Here is a 27,748-nt window from a genome sequence, read left to right on the forward strand (position 1 = left end):
GAGCCTTTCACTTATTTTTAATGTTGTTGATGTGTTTATGCTTGGCATTACATACTGTAATGGTATTTTATAAAAAAAAAAAATTGTCAGTTATTGGATGAGAGTTCCAGCACAGCAGTTAGGGTGTTTGGCCATCCGATCACCAGACTAGGTCAGTTCAGGCTTTCTCTCCACCATTGCCAGCAGTCTACAGAGGATGTATCATTGTGGATTTCTGGGGACCTCTCTAGCACTTTGCCTCTTCCTGTTCTCATGTGGTCATTTATCATGGTCTGTTATTCCTTGTTCTCCCTTTCTGTTCTTGATCCAGCAGGGATCTCCTGCTCCCCTAAGCTCTCTTTCCCTTGAACCTTGCTCTTCATCACTGGCCCTGGAGGAGATGGGAATGCAGGGGAGGGGCTGGGGGGAAGGCAGAGGAACCCATGTCTGATATATAAAATTAAAACACAAGTATAATTTAAAAAAACTGTCTAAAATCTAAATTCATGTACGTCTATGACACAGAAAGGTAGCAGGAAATACTTCATTATACAAGTTTATTTCTAGAGATTCAGGCAAAACAGTTTCTTGCTGCTAAATTTGGAGACAAAAATACCTTCCTTATACATGTGAGCAGTTCCCTTCAAATTCCCCAAGGCCTAATTTTGAATTCTTTGAATGTTACTATATTCCCTCTGGACACACAATTTGGAAAAGACAGGGTTTGGGTTTATATAAGTGCTATTTGTCAAAGCCTTAAAGGCCACCATTTTAGGTGAGTGTTTCTTTAGGACACAGTGACCTACTAAGCAGCTTACTCATAGTGTGATACGTCCATCTTACCTTCCCTGGAAGCAGTGGTGGCACACCTGGGGCAGAGCTGCCGTGGTGCCATTTGGTTTGGTGGTCACAGGGTGAACACGTCAGTATTGATGCCTGTTGGTTTACTGGGTATTCACACTCAACTCCTGTATTAGCCCAACTTTATTTACCTGTTAATGAAATCAAGGTACACTAAGTAGGTGCCTACTATATACATCTGTGCAAGTGCTTCCAGCAGGGACCACTGAGTTCACACCTCCATCAACACAGTCCATCACAAATGTCATCACTAGTTTCTAGTAGCCTTTAAAGTCTCAGGTAAGACCAGGCACCGTGGTACTTGCTTTTATTCTCAGCAATGGGAAGGCAGAGGCAGGCCTGGTCTAAATAATGAGTTCCACCAGGGTTACATTTTTAAAAAAGTCTCATCTAGACTCTGACAAGTTGTTAAGTAACAACAGTAGATGGTGTAAAAGTCATGAGGAATTTTGTATACAGGGCAGATCTGTCCACTTTAAAGAAAAACCTAAGGTAAAGAGGGAGTTTAACTATTTAATGAACAAATGGGAAGAAGCTGCCTTCCACAAACCCCCTCCAAGGCACTAGACAGCTCTGTAAAATGTCTGTTAATAATTTAAGTACTTAAATAAGTTTCAGGCTATTCATTGGATGTTTGCCTGTGGGCTCAGAGCAGCCTCCTGGGCCAGGTTTGACTGTCCAGTTGAAAGACGGTCCTTCCCTGCAAGTCCCTTCAAGTGAGTTCAGGATTGCTGGTGGCACGGTTTGTCAACGGGAGAATAAAGCTTCTGTGGGTTCGGAGTGCTGGACACAGCGGCTTCAGCTTATGTGGTTGGTTGCCTGGCCTCTTCTTTTTAGGTATCGTTTCCTGATTTTGATCATCCACTTCACACTTAGTTTGGCAAACTCTGCTGCTTTAAATAAGGCAAGGAAAGCCCCGCAGAGGAGTGCAATGGTGTTCCAGGGATTGGCCGTGATGATCTGTGGAACAGAGAAAAGTGGGGTTGTTGGTCTGCATCGACCCTGGCTCTGTGTTTTAGATTTTGGAGCCTCCACTCATTCAGACTTAATGCCCACAGCTGGCCAGGGGGAGCCATGAGCCCCGCCACATGATGAAGTAGCTCGGAGGACATTCCTTCTCAAAACTATAAGACATTCATGCTGAGCTGTAACTTGGTGCCTTCGTCCTACAAGTGACTCAATATATTCCCCTAAAGTCTTCTCATTTCAGTTACCGGTTTCCAGATGTGGCCCCCACACTCATCATGTGGACTCTGCCACTCGGCCTCTGTGCCTCTTCCTTCCCCTGCTGGGATGCTGACCTATCTGGACTTTATAATCCTTCCAGCTCAGCACTTTCTCCAGCCACTCAGCCAAAAACCTTCCTTTCATTGAAGTTGTTTATCCCATAGAGCCCCGTGACAGCTGCTTACTGTCTAGCAGTGACTTAAAGCAATAGCTTGGTCTCTACTCAATACTCTTATCCCTGTGCAGTGCTAATGGATGGACTCAGCCTTGTGCATGCGGGACAAGGACTCTTCCATCGAGTCTTCTCCCTCACCAGACTTAGGTAGAGTTTTGGAATTCCCATGTGTGGCTAAAAAAAGCACTTGCAAGCCTGGCTCAGTGGAGTAATCTGAGACAGGATGAGCCCCTGTTCACACATTGCACAGTGGCCATCCCTCTGCCTTCAGGACTGTTGTGATGCATGCTTCAAGGGACTTCAAGGGCTCCACTTGGACCGAAACAAGCCTTGCATAACAGGTAGCTCAGGTGAAGAACATCAGAGCACATACACTACGTGCACAGCTGTAAACCAGTTCCTTTCACCCTAGCTGTCCTAGCCTCAAGCCATCACCCTCACACAGCCTGGGCCAAGGGTGACAGCAAAAACACATCCATCTCACAGAATCCATCCTGGGATCTGAAGTGTCCATGTTTGAGCTTTAGAATCTCTTCCCTGTTGCCATGATCATTTCAGGATGTCTTGTGATGATGTGAAGAAGACCACTCTTAGCAGTACTTACATCCTGGACCTTCTGGATGAAGGGATCTTTCCATTCAAAGACCACAAAGAATAACTGAGTACTCTTCTCGGCGGCCGGCCTCTGGTCAATGTAATTAACCACACTGGTCTAGGTGCAGAACAGACAGAGAATTAGCACTTCTGGGCCCTCCCTTGCCTGGACCTAGGAAGAAGCAGCAGGAAGGGACTTGGCCCTTGCCTATTCTCCTCACAGCATCTTCCAGAGAAGGAAAGTCAAGTCTCATATACAAGACCTTTTCACTGGTACCAGAGCTGGCTGGGGCTTTACAGTTCTTTGGGAGAGAAAAGATTGCAATGTCTGTCACCAAAATCTGCCATCAGATGCCGAGACTCACAATTAAGCCATATTCAATCTACTACAGAAGACAAATTCAGAAGTCCCAAACTTCAAAATACTTGGGTCTTAAGGGATAAGCAGTCTAACCCTTAAGTCTACAAGGACAAAGCGTGGCCCCACTCCTTGTGACAAGGCAGTTCTAGAAGGTACTTGGTGAGTGGTAAGATCCACCAATCAACTATGAGAGCAGCTTCGTGAAATGATTGCGAGAAGACAGGCCTGAAAGGCATGGCCACCTCTGATCTGATGCTTACGTTGGCCACGAGAAGACAATGCTGAGATTTATTGCAGGGCTGCCCATGAGTGTGATGGCTAAGGACATGCCAAGCCTTTGTGGGACTGGGCAGTCATGTTACAATAGCATTTTGTAGTCTTGTTTTCTGGATTTGTCACCACCAAAGGCAGGAAAAATCCTGTCCCTTGACTAGACCTAGGTGCCAGGGTTCCAAGTGCACAGAGAGAACTAGAAAACCAGCACTAAAGCAGAGGTAGGGCTAGGTTCTTTCCAATTGTAATGAAACAGCACTCCCAAAGAAGCAAGCAGATCCCTTTCCGTCCCAGATCACAGTAGAAGGTCCCCAGCAATCCTCCTGCCTCAACCTGGCATGCTCCTGGCTCTGGGCCAAGGGACCAAAAGCTTTCTGATGAGCTCATCTTCTGCATCCTCACAGGTCATCACACCCCACTGTGCCTGATTCCCTCATCCCCCACAATCCCTGGCAGCATCAGGAGGTGCTTCCTATGTCTACAGGTATAGAGCTAGTTTTGTGGAGAACAAGCAAGCTGCTGTGGACTGCCTTCAGCACATAAAGCCTTAACAAGGGCTACTAAAGATATCCTCATCCTAGAACCCCACCCAAAAGACCCTTCCCCTCAAAGTCTCCCTCCACCACAGATTCAACTGTGGAGATCATGTATGCCAAGGAAACAGCCACTACCTCTTGCCGGAACTCGACAGCTTCTCGGCCATCCTCCTCTTTGGTCTTCACCAATGACATCTTGACCCAGGTACGGAAGCCTCCTGAGAACTTCCAGCTGGAATAGGCACTCTCACAGGCCTGCATGAAGCCTGCTTTGTCTGGGCTTGGGGAAGCAAGAAAAGGAAGGTCCAGGTTAATCCAATGTGGCCAAAGCAAATTCTAGTCCTGGGTCAAGCTGGTTTCTTTTCTGGTACAATCAAGATGCTGTGGATCTCCTGCTCCCTTCCCAAAATCTGACTATCTTTCCAGGGTTGTTGGTCAGCTAGCATCAAAAGCAATGCCCAACCTGGCTATACCTCCATTTGGTTTCCATGATCCTTGCCCCTCACCCCACCTCCACCATGGGCACATTCCTTCCCTCTCACATCACCCCCCCCATTAGCTCAGTCACCCACACTGGGGTTTCTGGAAGCACCCTGAAATATGGCTGAAGCATGGCGTGCCACAGTCAGTGAATTCAGCTTCCCTCTGAGAGGCCCAGCAATGGGAAGAACATCCCATGGGAACTAGGTGAAGCAGAAGCACAAGAGCGCAAGTGTAGAGTGGCATTACACCTGTCATCTCAGCACCCTGGAGGACAGCCTAGGCTACAGAGTAATGCCCTGCCTCAAAAACAGTGCGTGGTCCTAGAAGGGACAGTTAGACCACCACCACGCTCCCACTGAAGGATCAGGAAAAGTCTAGTTATAAACAGTTTACATGGAAAAAGACATGACAGTAGATAGGGGACTCATTGGGGACAATAAGGGTTTCAGTGGGGGAGACACTAAGGCCAAGGCTCAGAGATCCAGGGTGGGAAGGATAGCAGAGGTGGTATGTGACTTTCCGTTCTAGTGGACAGTCACCTCCCTGACACTGATGTATCGTCCTACATGATAGAAATGGAGCCTTCGGCTCAGCAACACTAGGCAGGGACAGACAGGAATATTCCTATTTTCTATCAAGTGTTTTAAGCCCCATAGATGGCACCAAATTGTCCCTCAGTGTTTGAAGACAACAGGAGCGGTTAGCGGGCAGGCATCTACAGGCAAGAGGGTTCCTCAGCACCGAGGCCGACAACAAGCCCTCTCCAGGCAGTACTGCATCCACAATTGCTTAACTGCGGCTAATGCAATGGACCACCAGGTTCTTAGGGTACCTCCTATCCTGAGCCAGCCCTGCTCCCCTTCCCCAGCTCCACCCCTACATTTCCAGCACGGACATGCGCAAGGCAGGAGACAGCCACCTTTGCATGAACTCGTGGAAAGAGGAGAAGAGGAGGTAGTCAATGGCACTGAAGTCCTCGGTGCTCTGGTTCAGGCTGAACTGGAGAAACACCAGCTCCCGCTTCTTCACTTCCTGTGGCCCCTGGACAATCAGGGCGGACTGCTGTGGGGGAAACAAGCCAGAGCCTTAGTGCTCGGAGCTGCACGCTCCCCCAGTGCTCACACAGGCCTGCAGAGGGGACTTAGCACAGCACCCAGAGCCCAGCTGAGTGTGACACACGTCCCTCTGCACAGGCTGCCCACGCTGTGGAGCACCTTTACTGGATGAGGGTGTTTGCTGTCTCCTGTTGGGTTGGTGTGTCCCAGTTAACCTTGCTCCTGATGTCATCTACTGCATGGGAGTGTTCGATTCAATACAGTGAATGAAGGCTGTCCATCTTTCTCTTGTGCCTTCTGGGTTGGCTTGCTAAGGAATGCCAATACTTTCACATTCCCCAGGTGTCATGTTTTAAATCTTACATATATATACTATGTACGCCTGGCTTTAGTTTTATGTGGCATTGTAAGCAACTGGTTCCCAACCTGCCTCCTGCCTTCCTGTCCCCTGCACTGTCCCTGAGCCAGGACTGTGTACCAATGGCATCACCCTGTTGAGGACAGTGACCATGGCCTGGGCTGGTCCTTCCCACATATTTTTCCCATAGTCTAGCTGTCGCAGTATGCGCTCTCCTCTCTCCTAAATGTACTTTAACAGTAGCTTGTAATGCCCAGCTAAACTCACCGGGGGTCTCACTGAGACAACGGCTGGCATCATGGGAGAAGATTACCTCCCTCCCCTTGCCTTCACCCTCCCTGACCTCTAGCCACTAACCTTCACCTCTATCCTTCCATGGAGCAGGCATGTGCTCAGAAACTGACCCTGACCACGTGAACAGACAGCACAGATAGTGGCACTGCTGGGCAGTCCCGTGAAGTGGCAGTGCCCGTGGGAGTGCCCGCAGTCAGGCTGCTGCCTCGGGAAGCACCTTTCCACACAGGAGCTAAGCCTGTGCCCTGACAGATGCAACTCAATGCTACAGGAGGTAGAAAAGCCAGAGGTGGTATGAGCTTCTCCTGTGGGTGGTGGGAAAACCGGGCAGTGAGGGGCACACCGATCCTACAGACCAGAAAGGGGGTGGCCCTGGCTGTGCGAGAGCAAATCATTGGCTCCAGGCAAACCACCATGAAATCCGGAGCACAAGAAACCAGGAAGTCAACAAAAACCTGAAGACTTAGGCAGTGACCTGATAAGACCCTCAACAGGGGTCACTGTCACGGGACCCAGTAGGCTCAGTCGGCCAGAGCCTGCACATTAACAGCTCACTGCAGTGAGAACAGGCCACCTCCCAGCCTGCCAGCTCAGTCCAAGTCCCCGGATAACTCAAGCTGGAAGCAGATCCTGGGGAAGAGGGCAGTTTCCTAAGATCCAGTTCTGATGCAGACCAGCCTGTAGATGAGGCTGCAGCAACCAGTTCCCCAGAGAGCAGCAGGAGCTGGCCACACACCCAGCAGAAATGTAGGCCCTGGGTGGCCATCACCAAGGTTGCAGAGCAGCAGTGAACCCTCCAGTCATCCTCACCACATGGACACAACGGTGCATCTTACTCCTCCCTGTTCCTTTTTCAGAGATGGAGTCTCACTGAGGTGCTCAGGCTCAACAGGCTGAACTGGCCTTGAGCAAGGTCCTCCCACCTCAGTCTCCCAAGTGCCCTGGAAGCTGGGTGCACACCCCACACCAGTCTCCTCATTACGTCATTACACGCTGGCTTTTGCTCAGGGAGCAGGTTCTTTGAGGTTCACAGCATGTGGCTGGAAGGAATTGATGGAGAATATTTATTATCCCTCAGAACTAGAGGTGGTAACTGCATCTAACATACTTCCCATGAAAACACTTGACTTCTGTGCCCCTTATTTCACGGGTTCTATATTTAAATCATGAACTACCATCGCAATACAACAGTTTTGAGTTTGAGCGGCTGCCTCATAGGAAGCATGCCCAGGTCATGGGGGAGAGGAAGGGATCCCCAGAATGGGCACAGCTGCACCCAGTGCTTTGTGCTTCTCAGAGAGAATGAGGTGAGCCGGGAGTCCAGATGCCACTTTCCTGGCTTCAGTCTCCCTCTTCTTGACTGTATTCTGCTGGTTCATTTCAGGTCATTATTTCATGTTGGCTTTGTAGAATGTCCAGTGACACAACTGTCCATTCTCAGGAATATGGGATTCAGATGCCAAGTAGTGGCCCAAGGGTAGACAGATGTCTCCCTAGTGCTTAGATCTGTTTGCCTAACACTCTCCACCCACGGGAGCACTATAACTGCGGACAGGGAACACCGACAGACCAGGTTTCCTCCTGAGATCCCTGCAGCAGTTCTGTCTCCACACCTGAGCAGAGGGCCTTCCCCCAGCCCGTGCAGAGGCTGTTTGGAGGCCTGGCACCCAGAGACACACCTTGCCCAGCAGCTCTGCAACCAGAGAGGACAAAGTCCTGGAGTCACAGCTGTCAGCCATGCTCCAAACTCAGTCATGCTGAGCTGGGGGCCAGAGGCTGGCACTGCCCAGCAGTCCTGTACTAGGTTATGAGCCTTCTCTGATTGGCCAGCTCCATCAGCCAGTTCCAATCTGTAATCTGCATGGTACACTTGCTCCTCCAGCCTTCTGGTCTACCAGTGTGCAGGGCCGTCCTCCTGCCTGTCCGTCATCAGGCTTTAGGAGGTGGCCTGGCCTGGAAACCAATCAGCTAGAGTCTCAGTGAGGTTTCTTTAACTTGTGGTTCCTCTCACTCAAAGGAACAGGACAGGCCCCACAGCACGACACCCTCCTGTCCTTTTTTCTGTCCCCAGCCACATCTCACGTAGCCCTCCAGCTCTGCACGGTCACCAGCTGAGCTGTGATGTGGGGTGTTTGCAATCTTCACCACCCACTGTACCATCTTCACATTGGCAAATTTCTCAAAGGATGGATCCCTAGGCCCCACCCACAGGAATGATGACAATTCCTGGAAATTGGTATTTTCAGTGACACTGATAACCACAGGCAGACCCCCCTGCAGTCCTGCCACCCTCCCATCAGGCAGGAAGCCCTGAGGGTTATCAGCCCAGTGGCACATACTTTTGCCACACCTCTCACCTGCCAAGGACCAAGGGCCCATGCCTACAGGCTATAAGAAAAGGAAGGCTATAATCCTTAGGGGGTATGGCTGACACAACACACAACCCAGGGAAACAGGCATTACCATGGTGTGATTGGAGAAGAGGTGGGTGTAATTGATCCTCTGGGTGGTGCAGTTCCTGTCTCCTGGCTGGCCAGGGCTGGCAAGAGGTGGGATGACCTCATAGTGGTGCTTACAGCTGAGCAGCTGAGCCTGACCAGGGTAGAGGGCGATCCCTGGAACAAAAAGAAATTGGCAAGTGTCAGAAGCCACAGTCCTGCGCACTCCCCATCATCTCACACCTACCTCCTTGGGAAAGTGCGGAGGCGATAGCGGAAAAGGGGGTGGATGGAGGCAGAGACACAGCCCCACTCCAATGGAGGGCACTCCCGCCTCAGTCATCCCTCCCTTCCTCAGTCAACCACCCACCCCACCCCACCCCTGCCTGGAATGGTTTCCAGGACTCACACCACTCATATCAGAGCACCTCATGGCACAGTGCTGCCTCCCAGGCCCCACCAGCTTGGTGCCGCAAAGGCTCTGGGCTGTACGGTTCCTCAAGGCTCATTTTCCCCGCTCTGCTGGGAACTCCAAGAACACACACCCCACAGTGTCCTGGGTGCTCTCAACTCAGGCTCCCAGGCCGGGACCCAGGAGCAGAAACACCGGCGATGACATATGGTATCCCACGCGGCAGAGCTGAGGGAAGAGAGCAAACACTACAAGAAAGGCCCACAGAGAGCCTCGACGACGCAGCCAAGCCAGGGCGAGAAGGAAATCACCAGGCCTGGCTGCGGGCTGCTGCTGGGAGCTCCTGGCAGGGGGACTCCCAGCTCTGGCTCTAGCCGGTGTGTCCTGGTGTCACTCGGGGCCAGAGCAGGTGGCACACTCATGGTGGGCAGGGCCTGACCCCACATCCCTTCCCTGATGCCATTATACAGGGCCATCGCTGGTGTTTCTGCTCCTGGGTCCCGGCCTGAGTTGAGAGCACCCAGGACACTGTGTGTGGGGGGGTGGGGGGTGGCGGGGGGGGGGGGGGTCTTCTTGGAGTTCCCAGCAGAGCGGAAAAATGAGCCCTGAGGAACCACACAGCCCAGAGCCTTTGCGGCACCATGCTGGTGGGGCCAGCCAGATCACCCACCCTGGCAGATAATAGTACTCAGGGATCAGTCATCCCAACGTGCAGAGAAGGGTACGCAGAGCAGCCGGAGCCCTCTAGGCTAGGCCCTATCTGACTGTGTGCACCTGCCTCCACATCCCACCACCTTTCTGAGCCCTGCTCCAGCCCTGCCAGTCACTGCCTGTGCACCTTGGAATGAGGATGGCCCCAGGGACTCCTCTGTTGAGGAAGTGGTCCCCGGTTGGTGGAACTGTTTTGGGAAGGCCTTGTTGGAGGAGACATGTTGCTCAGGGCAGGCTTGAGGTTTCAAAAACTGATGCCTGCTCCCAGTGTGCTCTCTGCCTCCTGCTTTCCATTCCGGCTGTGAGATCCCAGCTGTTCCTGCTGCCATCTCCGCTCCACCACCACAGCCTCCAACCCCCTGAAACTGTAAGCCGTTAAGTGCTTTCTTTTATGTCTCCTTGGCCATGGTGTTTTGTTACAGCAGTAGAAAACTGACACTGGCCTGTTCCCTGGCCTTCAGCTGAGGCCCACTGCCTCCCTATACACCCCCACAAGGCCCTGCTCCTCCTCCCACGAGCACTTGAGGCCTACCTCATGCCTAACAAAGCCTGGCTCCAATCCCACCCTCCCTGCCCACCCAGTGCTCCATGGCCTGGCGATGGCTCTCAGATGCATACCTACCACTGAAGTCTGTCCTGCTCCACTCTGCCTGTGCTGGGAACACAATGGTGGCTCAGGGAGGCAGTGTCTGCAAAACCCCAGAGCCGGGGCGCTGGTGCCTGGCCCAGCAGGCCCTACCTGGAGCATCGTAGCGGTCCACCTCCTTGTAAGACACGGACATCACGGGGTGCCTGAGCTTTTCTCGGAAGTCCGTGATGGTCTGGTAGACCAGGAAGACAGCCACAGCCATGAGCAGCAGGTAGATGAAGATGAGCAGAACTGAGAAGACGCTCTTCAGGCAGGCCTTGCTGAAGCGGATGCTGCTGGAGGCAGATTCGCTGTCCACACCTGCCCACAGGACAGCAGAGAGTCACCAGAGCAGCCAGCCATGGGCTGCTACTGCCAGGCCCTCACCTACCTTATGGAAGAGGCAAGGCTACCCTCATCAATAAAGGGTTCCTAGAAACATCAACTCCATACCGCCCCTCCTGGCCAAGGCCACCAACGTGACCATGTTTACTGTCTGCAGGGACTGGTGGTCTCAGTCAGACTCACATGCTCTCCTCCCTCCACCCCCCTTCTTTACAACTTTCCCATCTTTCAGTCCTGGGACTGCTCATATTTGCCATTCCTAGGCCTATTCTGAAGCACTGTTCATAGCCAACTCTGACCTGTCTTCACTTAGAAATGCCTTTTTCCAAGGATACCTCCTCTTGGTGGCTAATTGACTGGGTCTCCGTGCTGAGCAATGCACTCCTGTCCCTCTGCAAGGTGATCCAGACACCATACAACCAGCAACCACCTGTCACCGCTGCCACGTGACATGACAGACTGGTCCTCTCAAACCCCTCCTTCCCTGAAGTGCTTCCTGCCGGGACACCAGCACTGCCTTGACCTCAGACAGGGCGCCAGGCCTGGGGGTTCCTGATAAGAGCCACCCAGGACAGTGCTTGCTCAGGCAGCCTGCATTCACCTTCCCATGATGCCTCTTGTGGTGGTATTGTGTTCTCTGAAATATTGTGTGTTCCCCGAAATAAACTTATTTGGGGTCAGAGAATAGGACGGCCACACTATTAAACATGAGGATAGGCAGTGGTAGCACACGCCTTTAATCCCAGCACTCGGGAGGCAGAGCCAGGTGGATCTCTGTGAGTTCAAGGCCACATTGGAAACAGCCAGGCATGGTGACTCATACCTTTAACCCCAGGGAGTGATGGCAGAGAACAGAAAGATATATAAGGCGTGAAAACCAGGCACCAGAGCTAGTGAAGCATTTGGCTGGTTAAGCATTCAGGCTTTGGAGAAACACAGTTCAGTTGAGATTCATGTGGATGAGGACTCAGAAGCTTCCAGTCTGAGGAAATAAGACCAGCTGAGGAACTGGCAAGGTGAGGTAGCTGTGGCTTGTTCTGTCTCTCCAATCTTCCAGCATTCACCCCAGTGACTACTGGCCTCAGGTTTGTTCTTATTGATGAGACCTGTTAAGATTCCTGCTACAGCCTATGCCCTTCAGCTCCATGAGGGAAAGGCCTACTGTCTCCGTGGTCACACCACCTTCCTCAGATGACCACTGTAAGATCTGAACACTGTACTGAAGTTTAATGAAGGCATTAAAACATGGGCGAACGCAGAGGAGAGAATCACCCTCTGGAGAGAAGAATGGCCTGTGAGCGCCTCACGTTTTGCCTGAAGGTTCATTCCAAACCCCTAATGACATGGTTCAGGGTACCAGAGTTCAGGGCTGAAAGTGGGGAAATTCTGAAGCTAGGTGAATCCCAGAGGTGAGGTCCCTAATTCTGCAAATGATTGATATGCTCAAATCATTGGCTGGAGACTCCAAGGGCTGGGGGAAGCAGAGCTGAAGTTTGAGGAGAAATGGGCAATTTCACTGGCTACCATGAAAGCCTTAGAGCTTCTGCCCTGCTGTGCTGAGATGAAAGTACTTGAGACCCACAGCAGAATCCAGAACCTACAGCTGTACCGCTGCTCTCCTTGGTCTGCCCAGGAGACTCGACTCGGAGAGGGCTGACTCAGGCGGGAGGAGGACCCAGGAGGAAGGATCTGCAGTCCACATGAACACCATCTGCCAATGGGCCGCCCAGATAGGAAGTGTCCTGAGGAGAAAGCAGCGTGGCCTGCCGGCTTGGCTGCTTCCTGAGTGAGTACTGCCAATCCCTTCTAACGCCTGACTCCAGCTTCCCCGGCCTTCCAACCTAGCTCTCCAGGAAGCTTCCAGGTTCCTAGCACCAGGGGGACTGCTGAAGTACCAAGCTTTGTAGACTAAGTCTCTCCAGCACACAGACACTGCTGGACTTTATCATGTGAGCCTGTCTAACAAGTGCTTTTTGACACACACACACACACACACACACACACACACACACACACACACAGACATAAGCACACTTGCATTCTATTAGTTCTGTTCACCTAGAAGAACATGCCTAACACACCAGTGTTGAATTAAAATTACTAGACATGAGGAGCTGGAGAGATGGCTTGGCAGTTAAGAGCACTCACTGCTCTTCCAGAGGACCCGGGATCAATTCCTAGCAGCCACAGGGTAGCTCACAATCATCTGTAACTCCAGCTCCAGGGAATCCAACACCCTCTTCTGACCTCCACAGGCACCAGGCACACATGTAGTGCACAGACCTATATACAGGCAAAACACTAATACGTACAAAATAATAAAAGATGTGTTTTAACTACTAGACATGGAAAGAATAGAAATTGATGTGATTCAGGACCGGCAGAGACGGCTCAGCATTTGCCACAAGCCTAACAGCGTAAGATCCATCCCCAGACCCACATCATGGAAGGAGGAAAGAACAACTTCTGAAAGTTGTTCTCTGACCTCTCCCCATGTGCCATGGCACATTTGTATGTGCACATGTACACACACATGAGTGTGCACACGTGTGTACACACTAAATGTTTAAAGATAAAAGGAAAAGAAAATGCGACACAGTCAAGGAAAAACAAGCATCCACAGACATTATCTCAGATAAGCTGGTCACTGAGCCACCGAGCATTTGGCACTAACGAAGGTTGTGTGCCTGCTCCATGGTGCTGTTTCTCCCTACATCCATTTCATTTCCTGTTGCACAAATCCTAATTGGTCTTAATAAAAACCCAGAGCCAGATATCAGGGTGAAAGCTGAAAGATCAGAGAAGCACAGCAAGCCACAGCCACCACCTCTCTCCTCACAGTCCCTGTCTCCTCCCGCCTTACATTCCTCTCCCTGCCCAGCCATATCCCTTCCTGTCCCATCCTTCCTAGTGCGGGATTACAGGTGTGTTTTCCCAAGTGCTGGGATTAAAGTGTGTGCCACCACTGCCTGGTTTTGTTTCTCTTTCAGACTGGATTAATCTCATGTAGTCCAGGGTGGCCTTGAACTCACAGATCTCTGCCTCCCAAGTGCTAGGATTGCAGGTGTGTGCCACCACGGCCTGGCCTCTGTGTTTAATCTGGTGGCTGGCTCTGTCCTCTGATCTCCAGGCAGACAGCACCCAATTTCCAGCATCTTTCTCCCTGGTTATCAGGCTGTGGTTGTGCAGCGCTCACTCCTGACGTCTCACCACCAAGGGGGACGTAGAGGAGCATGTCTGCTGCTTCTGTTTCCTCATCAGCATAACTGCTCCCACCCAGTACTCTCTGCAGTTTCTAACAGCCCTGTAATCGACGTCATTGTTTCCTACCACGAAAGGCTCTCAGAGCCGTGAACATCTGGGGTTCTCAAGCAGTCAGAAGCCAAACCCCAAACTCCACATCAGCTCCTGCTTCCCATCAGCTCATGTGTCTGCTCTTTCAGTTCAGAAAATAAGAGAATAAAGTATTTTCTGTCCGGATTCTCTGGGTGCCATAGGCTCAGGTCAGCCAGACCTCTCTCCAAAGTGTCCACTCCTGCTGCCCTCCTCTCCGTTCTAAACTCGTTCTAAACTTGTTAGAACGAGGTGAGGAAGCTTCGGGAAGCTACTGCACACTGCCCAGCACAGTCATCGTCACACAATAAACCAACACGCCGAGGTGCGTTTTCAAGAGGCCAATTACTGCAGAGGCCACCAGGTACGGCAGAAGTAACTGGTCCACTACACACAACTCTTAACACTAGACCAAAAGGGTGAAAACTCAAGGTTACAGTATGCTTCCAAAAGAGTGAGATTATTAGCAAGAGGTGCCAAGGAAACCCAGATAGATAAAATGCTTGGTAAAGGATTCAAAATGTGATTAAATAGTTCAGTGTAGATAGGAAGACAACACAGGATGTGAATAAGAAACGTGGGGGCCAGCGAGAGGATGCAGAGAAAAAGCCACAGAGCTTGCTCATCTTTCTTAATGTTTGTGAAAAACGTTAAGGGAACAGAAACCTATTCAATGAAACGGGAGAGAAAACTGTCCTAATATTGGGAAAAATGTGGACAATGATGTTCAAAGGCTTTAGGAGCCCAAACAGACATGACTAGGAGAGATCTCCACCATGGCATGTTATGGTGCAGACATGACCAGGAGATATCTAACCACAGCATGTTATGGTGCAGGCATGACCAGAAGACATCTAACCACAGCACATTATGGTGCAGACATGACCAGGAGACATCTAGCCGCAGCATGTCATAGTAAAACTGCCAAAAGCACAAGGCCAAGCTGTAAAATCTGCAAGACAAAAGTCACACTAAGGACATCCCCCTTAGACCAACAGCAGACCCCTCGGTGGAAACCCTGCAACCAAGGATTATTATACTGAGCAATGCGATCTACCCTTCAAGAATATAGGAGAAATAAAGGCCTTCCAAGACAAAAACTGAAAGAATCCATGTCCACAGACCAGCCTTACAGAAGCTCAAGGCAGCCTGTGTTAGCCAGCTGCATGTCACTGTGACAGCATGCCTAAGTGGAACAACTTACGGGCTCCCAAGTCTCAGAGGTTGCTCTGTGTACTCACCTCAGAGTATCAGGAAGCAGAGAGAAGATGCCTGTGCTGTCGCCCCACCCCCCCATCCCGCCCCACCCCCCATCCCACCCCACCCCCCACCCCCCCACCCCCGCTCTTGTGGGCTGCCAGGTGCCATTCCCATGTAGCTGGGTCTTCCCCACTTATTCCTCTTTAGGGAAGCATGTCACAGACACCCAGGAGCGTGCTGTTCCGGTCTCCTTGACACTTCTCTAAGTCATCACCAATCAGATTAACCAGCATAAAGCCCAATAGCTACAAGAACGACAAATCCCACTGGAAGAGCGAAACTCAGAAGGAACCAACATTGCCGGTGCAGCGAGAAACCACCAGACCACAGCAGCCGACAAGGCGGCAAGGCGGAGGAGGAAAGGTGCCAAGAACAGCAGGAAGGGGCACGAACGCAGGGACATCCCTGTTCTGCAGCAGCAATGCTGACCAGGAGGTGCAGGTGGCGCAATGAGTGGGGGGGGAGCATGGGACAGGCAAGGTGATCCTTCGCCTTTGCCCTTGGGGCCTCTCACAGGCCCCAATGTCCAATTCCATTCAGTCCTTTCCTGACATCATGGGAGAAACTCCTTCCCAGAGCAAGTAAAGAACCTAATGCCTATTGTAAAAAACTGTACTGCTCTGGATGACAGAACAGCTTTAGAAAATAAAACAAAAATTTGAGGAGAAACCAGAAATCAAAACAAAGATTAGAAAAGAAAACTCCCCTAAGTTAGGACTGGGGAAGGGTTTTGCTTTTGTCTTTCAAAAGAATGCAGGCCAAGGAATCTGAAGACCACTGGACAAATGAGACGTCTGAAGAAAAAGGAGAAATCATTCAGAAAACTTGTCCAACAAAAAAAGATTTTCTGCAGTAAACCATGACCATGCCTAACAGCGACCTTTGAAGTCTCCAAAAAGATGACAGAACCCCACAATGATGATTCCACATGGATTATGATAATGCCACTAAGCTGGAAACCACCACCTAAAGATCGGCTTTGGACTACAAACTGCTCAGGACAATTTCGAGGTGGCTAGCTGAGAAGATCCAGCCTCACAGACTACTAGCCAGGACCTGAGACAAGCCCTGCACTTTCCCATCACACAGAGACTGGACAACAAATGACACAGCCGCCTCCCCCAGGACTGGACAATTAACCCAAAATTTCCTTTTCAGGATCCCCTAAAAATGTCTTCACACCCAGACAGCAAGCAGGAAGTAATTAAAAGACCATGACACCCACATTCCCAAAAGTGGGGTAGGTGGTTTTTGGTCATTTAATGAGTTATGGATATTTGGCATTGTTTTGGTGGTTGATTACAAGTTGTTATTGCTAATGGTCAGGTAAAAAAGCTAAACAAAGGAGATTAGATTCAGGGTTCTTGTTTGAAAAAAAAAAAGAAAAAGAAAAAAGAAAAATTGGATACAGATATGATAGGACAAAAGGGTAGATTATTGAATCTACTCTGAGAAGAAAAAAGGGAGAATATGGATATGATAAGATAAAAAGGTAGATTATTGAATCTACTTTTAAAAAGCAACTACTAGTTTTAAATATTTTACATTAGACTGGATTTTTGCATACTGTATCCAAATTTTGTATACTGATACAAATTTGAGATTAATTTTTTAGAACATACTGTATATATACTTCTACTCTTGTTCAAGGTATTGTACCTATACAGCTCATTTGTTAAATGCAAATTGCTAGTCCTTAAAAGTTATTATTACCAACTAATAAGGGTATAAAAAATGTAGGTTAGTGTTTAGTCACCTATTACAATCGAACTTGAAGTCATATTAGGTATGTTTTCAAGGTCAAACATACATTTTAGATAGAAGGGTCATCTTTAAATACCCCAGAGAGCTACAGAATATGGCATTTAAGATGTTTTAATAACAGATTTTTTTTTTTTTTTTATGTCAATGAGACATGTCTGCTCCTGGCAGCACCAATCTACTTCAGAGAAGATGACGGACACTAAAGAAACTCCATATGGAATTTACTTTCTTTGTGGCAAAAGTTAGCCACTGGGCAAGAAAATGTCCTCAAGTCGACTGCTGACAGTACAGTGTCCAAATGGGACAAGCAAGATACAAAAGGAAGGACTGCTACCAAGACAAGGTAGGAAGGCCTTTTAGAAAATCCTGTTTCACAGATGAGTCTGTCAGATATGCTAGGTCTGTAGGCTGAATGGATGCCCTAATGCTGCAGAGGAACCTTGGGTGACTGTCCAGGCATCTGGCTATTTCTGTCATTTCTCACATTTTTTGGAAGTCGCTTGTTTGTACATTCTGCTTACTTAGTATTATTTCCTTCTTGGGTCTCTGATGGAGTTGAAGACTAGATAGTTATAGTTTTCCTTGTTAACAAATTCAGAAAAGAAACTCACTAAAGAGGTGTAAAGTGTATACGTTTGAAAGACATCAAAAGATAGTTTTGGGTTGGTAACAAGTTAGGATATAAAGTGAATTAGGCACAACACTTTGGATTCACCAAAATAGGATAAATAATGGAGTATTTTCTCTGAATTTGTCAAATGTTTATGGACTGGACATTGTTAATATAATTCTTGACTGTATATATTATATATACTTATTGTATAGTTTTTCTTATATTAGTTATAATCTTCTTTTATTATTTTAGACAAAAAAGGGGAAATGTGGTGATATATTGTGTATCAAATAAAATTTGCCTGAAGATCAGAGGACAGAGCAAGCCACTAGATTAAACACAGAGGCCAGGCAGTGGTGGCACACATCTTTAATCCTAGCACTTGGGAGGCAGAGATCCATCTGGATCTCTGTGAATTCACAGCCACCCTGGATTACATGAGACTAGCTCAGTCTAGGACAGAAACAGAGCCAGGCAGTGGTGGCACACACCTTTAATCCCAGCACTAGGAAGGAAGTGATAGGCTGGGTGGAGAAAGGTATATAAGGAGGAGACAGGAACCAAGGCTTTTTCGGCTGAGGCCTTTCAGATAAGAACAGAGAGGCTTTCAAACAGAGGATTCATGGAGTTGGTGAGGTGAAACGTGACGCTGGCTTGTTCCTTTGTCTCTCTGATTTTTCAGCATTTACCCCAATATCTGGCTCCAGGATTTTTATCAAAAGGCCATCTAGATTTCAAGCAACACAAGCAGGAACATTACAGGGCTGGAGAGATGGCTCAGCAGTCAGAGCACTTGCTGCTCTTGCTGAGGGCTTGGGTTTGATTCCCAGCATCAACATGGTGCCTCAAAACTGTCTGTTTGGCCAGGTGGTGGTGGCACATACCTTTAGTCCCAGCACTTGGGAAGCAGAGGCAAGTGAATCTCTGTGAGTTTAAGGCCAGCCTGGTCCACAAAGTAAGTTCCAGGACAGCCAGAGCTACACAGGGAAACCCTGTCTCACAAAACAAAAACAAAACAAAAAACCCCAAAACCTAACTGTTACTCCCAGGCATTCCCAATAATAAACCTAAAAAAAAAAAAAATCAAATATATATAGACTTCACACATAAAGGCATACAGGCTTAAAGCAAAAGAAGAGAAAATGAGTTTCTAAGCAAACAGAAACCTGAATCGTGGAAAACCTAAGTAGTGGCCATAATTGCAATAGATAAAAGAGACTTCAGGAAAAGATTATAAGACAAGGAAGGCTGTCACACAGTGAGCAAAAAGTCAATTCACCCAGAAGATATAATGACTATAAGTTTACATGTACCTCATATCAATTCCATAAAACAAAATGCTACCACACCCGAAGGGCAAGAAGACCCAGAGCAATCACAACCTCAACGCTCACCCTCATCAGGGACAGATAAGCCAGACCAAAATTCAAGAGTTCCAACATTCCATAGATGGTACCTGACATTACAGACATCCTACCCAACAGCCCAAGGGTATTCTCAGGTCAGCAGGCTCCTTCACTGCTGAGCTGTCTTCCCAGCTCATGATGACCTTCATTGTCAATCTGACTCCATTTAGAGTCACCTAAGAAACAGACTTCCAGAGGTCTACTTGAGGAGGAAAGACCCTGATTAAATGTGAGTGGTTCCAATTCACAGTCTGGATTAGTTCACTACTAGCTTCCATGTGCACCAAGTGTGCACAGATATATACAGGCTCACTCATGAACATGCATACACATATCACACAAAGAAAAATGAAATTGTCTATTTGCAGAAACCAATGGCACTAGACAACCTTATACTACATGAAGTAGATACACAAAACAAGTCCCTCACAATCTCTGATATGGAATTAAAGAGTCAATCTGAGAGTATGTCAGTGGTTAGGTCAGGCTGGGAAGGGCAGGGTGAGGGGGTATTATCAGGACACAGTGTATGCATGTATGGAAATACACAGAACAGCATGTGGCACAAAGTGCAAGGACAGACACCACAGAGAGCAGTTCTCCAGAAATGGAGTGGGAATGCACAGGAAGGAGTTCTGAGTAACAACTAAGAAAACACAGTGAGAAGGAACAAGCAGTTCCTCATGAAACCAGAGTCAGTGTGTTCCGAGGGAAAGACTCAGCTGGTAAGAAATGAGAGATGGGCTGGCTTAGCAGGTAAGAGCACTAGAGGCTCTCCCAGAGGTCTTGAGTTCAATTCCCAGCAACCACAACATGACTCACAACCATCTATAACAGGATCTGGTGCTCTCTTCTGGCACACAGATGTTACATCACTCATGCTGTGGGATGTCTTTCTGGACGCTGTGAATATGTGTTGCTCCCATTGGCTAATAAATACAGCAGCTTTGGCCTATGGCAAGGCAGCTTAGAGGAAGGTGGAAAATACAAGTGGAGATACAGAGAGAAGGGTGGAGTTGGGGAAGATGTCAGCCCACCATCCAAGGAGCAACATGTAATGGACATACGTAAAGCCACAGGACACATGGCGATATATAGATTAATAGAAATGGGTTGAGTTAAGTTATAAGAACTAGCTAGCAAGAAGCTTGAGCAATAGGCCATACAGTTTGTAATTAATATTAAGCCTCTGAATGACTATTTTATAAGTAGCTGTGGGAGATTCGTCCAGACTGTGGGGCCCATCGGGACTGGAGAAACTTCCAGCTATACTCATATACATAAAATAAATCTAAAAAAGAAAAAAATGATAGATGAAGCCAGGCATGGTGGCAGGCACCTTTAATCCTAGCATTTGAGAGGCAGAGGCAGGCAGAACTCTGAGTTCAAGCCCATCCTAATCTGCAGAGCGAGTTCCTGGATAGCTAGGCCTTATACAGAAAAACTGTCTTGAAAAACCAAAACTAAACCAAACCAAACAAACAAACAAACAAAAAAAAGTGAGAAATGAAGATGCCAATGATTCAAAAATACAAGGAAATTCTGCAACAGCATCAGCAGCCTAGACCAAGCAGAATGCATTTCTAGAGTTGAAATGAGAGTTATTGATTTAAGCCAGCTGCAGACAGAAGTACAAGGAAAGCCCATAACACCTGTGGAAAGCCATCAAGAAAAGAACCACACAGTAGATTACAGAGGAGGAAGGAATGAAGGAAGGCATTTATTTAATAAAATAACAGCTAAAAACCATCGAGTAAGGTCTGGACATGGACTCAAGCTCTACTCACTCCAAAGAGCTCCCTTTCAAGGCACTATAAGCAAGCTATCCAGAGCCAGAGACAAAGAGAACTAGAGCTGGAAGTGGAGATGCCTGTCATCCCAGCACTGAGGAAGCTGAGCTGGGGGTTCACAAGACCAAGGCCAACCTAGGCCATGGGGAGATATCAAAAAAAAAAAATGGATAGATGAAGGATGGACAGACAGAAAGAGGAGAAGGAGAAGAGAAAGATGAGGAGGAGGAATTTAAAACCAGGAAGAGAGAGAGAGAAGGAGGGAGGGAGGGAGGGAGAGGGGCAGGCATTCCAGTTACTGATTCCCAGGGGACACCTGGAAAGGAGGAAGCACCACAGCCAAGAACGCTGTCCTCAGTGATGCAGCTTCTCAGAAAGGAGAGAAAAGATCCTCTAAGGCAAAGCTGGAGTCTTCATCACTGGCCTAAGAAACAGGGATAGATGGAACTGTTTCAGCCAGAAGCACAGACGTAATTATATCAGAAACACACACAAGGTAACTCTTTAGGAGGGGTAAATTCATGATTAGATTCAAAATACTCCCTTACTGTGACACAAGATATCAGCTTCCAGAATTTAAGACTTTTATTTTGTGGATATGTGCCGTATGTGCTGGGGAAGGTGCCTACAAAAGAGGGTGCTCGATCTCCCAGAGTTAGTTACAGGTGACTGCGAGGGCCGACATGGGTGCTGGGAAACACACTCAGGTTCTCTGCAAATTTTAAGTGGGAAGAATAAAAGTCAGGTGATGTCAAGGGTGGTGGCCCAATTCTGTAACCCAAGCAACCAGAAAGCCAAGAACCTGGAGACCTCAAGGTCAACCTGGACATGTGACCCAGCATCAAAAAGGAGCTCCCAACAGCAAATATCTACAGAGGGAAAGCTGGGGCTGCAGAGATGCTGGCACTGCTCTGTCAGGAGGGCCAGATCCTGATCCCACAGAGGAAGCCAGACTGAGGGGAGCAGGGGTGGAGGATTGCTGGGGCTTGCTACCTTCTGGCCTAAGCCAAGAAACGTGAGTTCTGGGCTCCAAGGGAGATTCTGCCTCAAAGAAACAGATGACAGATGGCCAGTGACAGAGGAGGATGTGCAGCGCCCTCTTCTGGCCTACACACACACACACACACACACACACACACACACACACACACACACGTATACACACACGCACACTGGCGCACACGACAAGAGCCGCAGCGTGGCTCAGAGCTGCCCATAACTCCAGCTCCAGGGGTCCAACACCCTCTTCTGGCCTTCGTGGGTAGCTTCTCACATACATGTGCACATATAAATAATAAATGGAGCCAGGCAGTGGTGGTGTACACCTTTAATCTTAGCACTCAGGAGGCAAAGGCAGGCAGATCTCTATAAGTTAGAGGCCAGCCTGGTCTAAAGAGTGAGTTCCAGGATAGCCAGGGCTGTTACACAGAGAAACCCTGTCTTCAAAAACTAAAAAAAAAAAAAAAAAAAAAAAAAATCCAAATAAGCAACTTAATGCTGCACCTCAAGGAACCAGAAAAATAAAGAACCAAGTCCAGGTCTTGGGATGGCTCAGCAATTAAGAGCACTTGCTGCCCTTGCAGAGGATGTTTCATTTCCAGCATCCACAGAAGGGCAGATAACCACCTGTAACTCCAGCTCAAGAGGATCCAACACCCTCTTCCAGCTTCCTCAGACACCCACATGCATGCATATATTCACACAGACACGTGTATATTCACATAAATCAAAATAAAATTTAAGGTTGATGAAACAATGAATTCCTTTTTAAAAAATTAAAAGAACTAAATCCAAAGTTAGGAAAAGAGTTAACAGAGATCGGAGAGTATGTAAATAGAAGCTAAAGAAACAGCACAGGGCTGGGGAAGTCACTGGTCACCACTGTGATCCCAGCACTCAGGAGGTGCACTCAGGAAGGCAGGGAGTGAAAGCCACCCTCCCCTACATAACAAGGGCAGCCTGAGATACATCAGACCCTGTCTCAAAAAAATAAAAATAAAAACATGAAGAAAGAAGAGGCATATTATGTGATCCAGTGATACGCCAATGTACCCGGAGAAGAGGAAATCAGTGTGTCTGTATTTGCTGCAGGACTAGTCACAAAAGCCAGGAATTGGAACCAATAAAAAGGTCTGGGGCTGGGGAGACGGCTCAGTCAATCACGCAGGTGGATCCAAGCCCAGTCCCTAGGGCTGTAAATGTAAAACAGTCCGGTGGGCCATGCTTGTAATCCCAGAGCTGGAGAGGTTGAGATGGCATCCCCCCGGGGCTTGCTGGCCAGCCAGTCTTGCCTGCACTGTGAGCTCTGGCCAGTGAGAGAGACTGTCTCAAAAAGGACACAGTAGAGACAGGAGTGGCATGGATCTCCAGTCGCCCAGGAGACCCAACTGCGGTGAGCCACGTCTGGAAGCTGAAAATGACCACACAAGGTAAGAAGACACCTCCTGGTGCTGATCCTCAGTGGTTGGAAAGGGTTAGAAGAGTCAGGGGAACTGGTCAAGTTTGGTCACTCTCATCCGAATCGATCAATTACCAGATAACAATCTAGAAGATTACCAGAGTCTGGTGACTCCCTGCCTCATGGAGTAAACTTCAATCAGAAGAGAACAGAGTGAGGACTATCCATACATTTACTCAGATAAGCCAACATCTGTCAGGGTAGGATTAAAAGTTCCAAGTCATCCTCAGAGAGTTCAAGACCAGCCTGGGCTAGCTACATAAGACCTTATCTAAACAGGACGTTCGAATCTTCATGTGCAAAGACACTTGAAGCCCAACAGCCTGACTTCAATTCCTGGAACCCACACAGTGGAAGATCTGACACCCACAAGTTGCCCCCCCCCCATTTCCACAGTGCCCACCCTCTCTCACACAAAATGAATGTTCTAAAATAAAAAGCCACCAGTCAGGTGGAGTGGGGCCAGAGTGCCTGAGTCTGTGGTCCTCATGTATGAAATGAGGACTTCACCTTGTAGAGTTCTTGTGAGAATTAAATGTGGTGGTGGTAGGGGGACAGGGGGGGCCGGAACGGCAGAGCCTGGCATGGAAGAGCTGTGGGAAACAGTAACTGCTTTGCCTCCTTCCTCGGTCTCCTCCAAGCAGTGAGCAGAATCACAGGACTTCCTCTCCCCCAAGACAGAGGAACCCGAAGAACAGAACCCATTCCCGAGCTCACCCAAGGAGCTGGAGCCAAGAGTGGCTCTGTCCACTCACTCACACTGACCAGCCACAGCTAAGGTGGACAACTGTGTCTGCCGTCACCAGGCTTCACTGGAGAAGAGAGACATCAGTGACAAACCTCCTCTGCAGCAGCAATACTGCAGGGGACAGGAGCACAGAGGACAGGGACAGTATTGGAGGGTGGGACGTGGCCCTGTCAGCGGGGAGCAGAGGAACAATTAGGCATTAACTAGGAGAGGAAGGGAAGAGCCGAGGCACCCATGGAGCCTGGCAACCTGAGCTCAACCACAGGAGCCCACATTAAAGGTGGATGGTGAGAAGTAAGTCCACGGAGTTATCCTTTGACCTCCGTGCACACACCATGGCCTTCATGCCCTCACATACATATCATGTGCCCCCCAATAATAATAATTTAAATTTTCAAAGGGGGCTGGCCGAAGAGGTGGCTCAGTGGAACAGAGAGGACCCAAGACCCCTTCCTAGCATCCATGTCAGTTGCTCACAACCATCTCAATGCCAGCTCCTGGGAACCTGGTACCCTCGTCTAGCTCCTATGGCATCCTCACACATGTGGCACACACTCACAGACACATACATAAATAAAAACAAGTCTTTTAAAAAGGAGATCGAGAATTTCAGAAAGAGAAATAAAATAACAAGGATGGCCTCTGCTGGGCAGATGGGCTTTAGGACCCACAGCTGAGGTCAGGGGAAGCACTGGACCAAACATGGGAGTTAAGCCTAGGCAGAGTCTGAAACAGGGGCCAGGCCTAGGAGAGCTCACCCACCAGAAGCAGGACCAGAGAGGCCTCAAAGGAGCTCTTCTCCTACAGGGCTCTGAGACATGATCAGCACATCAGAGTCATGCTGGCCAGCACCTCCTCAGGGAAAAGAGATGGCCTGGCCTCAGGAACTTGTTCAAACCCACTATCAAGAACGCAGACCTTGAGAGGCACATCCTCCATCTGGAGGCTGATTAAATATGTAGAGCTTTAGAACCAGAGAAGACCTCGAGACCCAACACCAGGGCACAAGTGTGGGGGAGAGGAGGCTGCCCTTCCCTCCCTCCACTGGCATGGCGCCTGGACTGGGCGGCAGCGGCAGCGGCAGCGGCAGCAGCAGCAGCAGCCAATGTCCAGTGCCCTAAATCCACTCACCTGGCAAGACCCCTGCACCTTGGACTTGGACTGGCTCCTTGTCTTGCTCATCCGCCTGCTCTGAGTTCTCAACGACCTGGTCCAACTCCTCGCTGAGCTAAAGGAGAAGAAAGGGATGAGCGGGTCGGCTGGGGCAGCCTTGCCTTTTCCAGGCTAAAAAGCAGAAGCCCCATCCACATAATCGTCACATAGGCACAAAGACCTCCCGACACAGGATGTGAGGCCAATCCGCTCTCACAGCCTGAGAGCAGTAAGCTGCAGTGAAGGTTTCAGCAGGGCTGGCTAGCTCCCTGACTGTGAGGGAGACAGGTCCCCGGCCTCTCTCCTTATTTCTGTACCTCCACCTTCACAAGGCCCCACGCAGTGTGTGCCCCTCTAGGGGTGCGCCTTTAAGGGCACTCACCACGCTGGATTTGGGGCCCAGTACAACCTGTCTTTGTGTGATACACCTGAGTGACTATTTCCACTTCCAAGTAGGGCAAGAACTGGAGTTACACTTCAATATCTCCCTCTGGGAAACGCCAACCCACAGCCAGAGTCAGTCAAAAAAGCAGGAGTCACGCCACCTTGGTCTGGTTCCAAAGCCCATGGTCTTAACCACTTCCCAGAGGAAGAGGAAACGGGGCTTAGAGTCTCCTCAGAGAGAAATGAGGACAGCGAAGCTGGTGTCAGGGCTCTGTGGGTGCTAAAGCCCACAGATGTGGGTGCAAGCGACAGAACAGGATGAAGGCTGTGCAGGGAATAGCATTAATTAGCAGCAGGGTACCAGGCAACCACAACCTCATAGTGTTCTCACCTGCCCTACCAGACGGGGAAATCTTGGCACTGAGAAAGCAGAAATTAGTAGGGTCAGCGTCCTAACGCTTTAGAAGGGGGCAGGTGAAGTCATTTTAGAGGGATTCCACCCACCTGGAGGGGAAGAGCTTTCCCTAGGCTCATAGTGTTATCAAGTAAAGCTATAAGGTACTTCCCCCCCCTCTGAGACAGGGTCGCGTGTAACCCAGGCTGGCTTCAAACCTACTATAGTGGAGAATGACCTCGAGTTCTGACCCTTTTACGTCCACCTACTAAGTTCCGGGATTAAACACTAAGTAAGTGCTGCAGCTTGGCTACAAACACCCGCGGCCCACAGAGAGCTTTCACACTCATCCCAGATGATTTAAGTAAAAAGTCTCAAGGAAGACAGCGGTCCCAAGAAGACTGGAACTCCTCAGAGCCAAGCCTGTCCAAGTCACCCTGACCCAGGCCGGCAGCAATTCCCCTTCCTCCCGATTCCCCATCCTGACACACAGCAGCCATCACAAGCCTTTGCCTGTCCCCGGCCAAACTTCTCAAAATGCCCCATCCTGGAGAGCCAAACCCTCCCCTCGGCAGACACTTAACTCAGTCAGGTCCACTCTCAAAGCAATCAGGGCTTTATTGCGTCTTTATTGACGCAAGTCAGTCTTCTTGGGACTTCAAAACAGGGCCCTTCTAGAGCCTTCTATCCATTGGACATGACTCCAGTGAACACCCGATTCCACCTGTGGCCTAGCTCTCCAAGCAAGACAAAAGCCTGTGCTTCAATAAATTATCTTATAAGCCCTGCTAAGTAAAGAGATACCGGCCATGTGTGGCTGAGCGCGGACCTCTGAAGCCAAGACCCCCAAACTCCCCAGAAGCAGGAGCTGGCAGCATCCTGTTGTTCACTCGGGGTCACTAACTAAGCCGGGTGCTGAGCTCAGCACTCTGCCAACTCGTTTGGAGACCGTGAGTTTCCAGTGTGGCCAGAGCCTCCGTGGGTGGAGATGGCCACCGGGACAAACTGCTGAGCTGCGGAAACCTGCTGAGAAGCTTGGGCTGCTCCGGTTGGACAAGGTCTAACGGTGTGAAGACGCTACACCGCCTCGAGCAAACCTGGAGAGTGGTGGCAGACGGCCTAGGATGCGGCGCCGCGGAAAGACACCAAGGGCAGGACCGGGGCATCCCCACGACAGAGGAGCACAAGGGGCCCGGAGCGAGCGCCGCCCGGCAAGGGGAAGCCCGAGGCTCGGGGAGACAGACAAAGGGCTGCAAGGGTCGTGGGGCCGTGGAGGCGACGGGGAGCGGCGGAGGAGCGGCCGGCCACGCGCTTTCTCCACAGCCAGAGGCCAGAGTCCCTGTCATCCCGCGTGCGGGGACCACGCAGCAGCTCCACCTGCTGCAGAGCCCGCACGCCACGGAGTGCCAATCATCCACCTGCGCGGGGGTCGCCGTGCCCTGCCCGCCTCCCGCGCCCGCCCCGCTCGCACCTCCTGGTAGGATGTGGAGAGGTCCTGTCGGATCATGGCACTAGCCTGCTGCGGCTCACCAGGGACCGCGACGCCGCGGAGGCGCGGGCTCCGAGATGTGCCCGCTGCACTAAGCTAGCTAGACCAGCTTGGTCTACCGCCGAAGACTAGGCGTGGCGGCGCTCTGCGCATGCGCGCCTCCTGCTGCCGCCGGGCCGGCGCAGGCGACGCTGGGAGATGTAGTTCTGTGTGCCGGTAGAGGCTGT

At 49.7% G+C, this 27,748-nt stretch overlaps 1 protein-coding gene across 2 annotated transcripts; it reads right to left on the reverse strand.

The window, feature by feature from the left end:
• Positions 1 to 519: 519 nt before the first annotated feature.
• On the reverse strand, positions 520 to 27,678 carry Pacc1 (proton activated chloride channel 1). 2 transcript variants are annotated; one of them, XM_036202954.1, is made up of 8 exons: positions 27,504 to 27,678; positions 25,234 to 25,330; positions 10,497 to 10,706; positions 8,660 to 8,811; positions 5,409 to 5,551; positions 4,142 to 4,286; positions 2,847 to 2,954; positions 520 to 1,800 (listed from the first exon to the last, which is right to left on the reverse strand). In XM_036202954.1, exons 1-8 carry the CDS (start codon positions 27,537 to 27,539, stop codon positions 1,639 to 1,641), a joined length of 1,053 nt encoding a protein of 350 aa, XP_036058847.1. In that variant the 5' UTR covers positions 27,540 to 27,678; the 3' UTR covers positions 520 to 1,638. The 2 variants fall into 2 exon arrangements, with proteins under 2 accessions (XP_036058847.1, XP_036058848.1); XM_036202955.1 differs by lacking the exons at positions 520 to 1,800; positions 4,142 to 4,286 and having other exon boundaries at positions 2,843 to 2,954; positions 27,504 to 27,639.
• Positions 27,679 to 27,748: the final 70 nt, after the last annotated feature.

This window comes from Onychomys torridus, chromosome 11 (genome assembly GCF_903995425.1).
Source record: "Onychomys torridus chromosome 11, mOncTor1.1, whole genome shotgun sequence".
Lineage (NCBI taxonomy): Eukaryota > Metazoa > Chordata > Mammalia > Rodentia > Cricetidae > Onychomys > Onychomys torridus.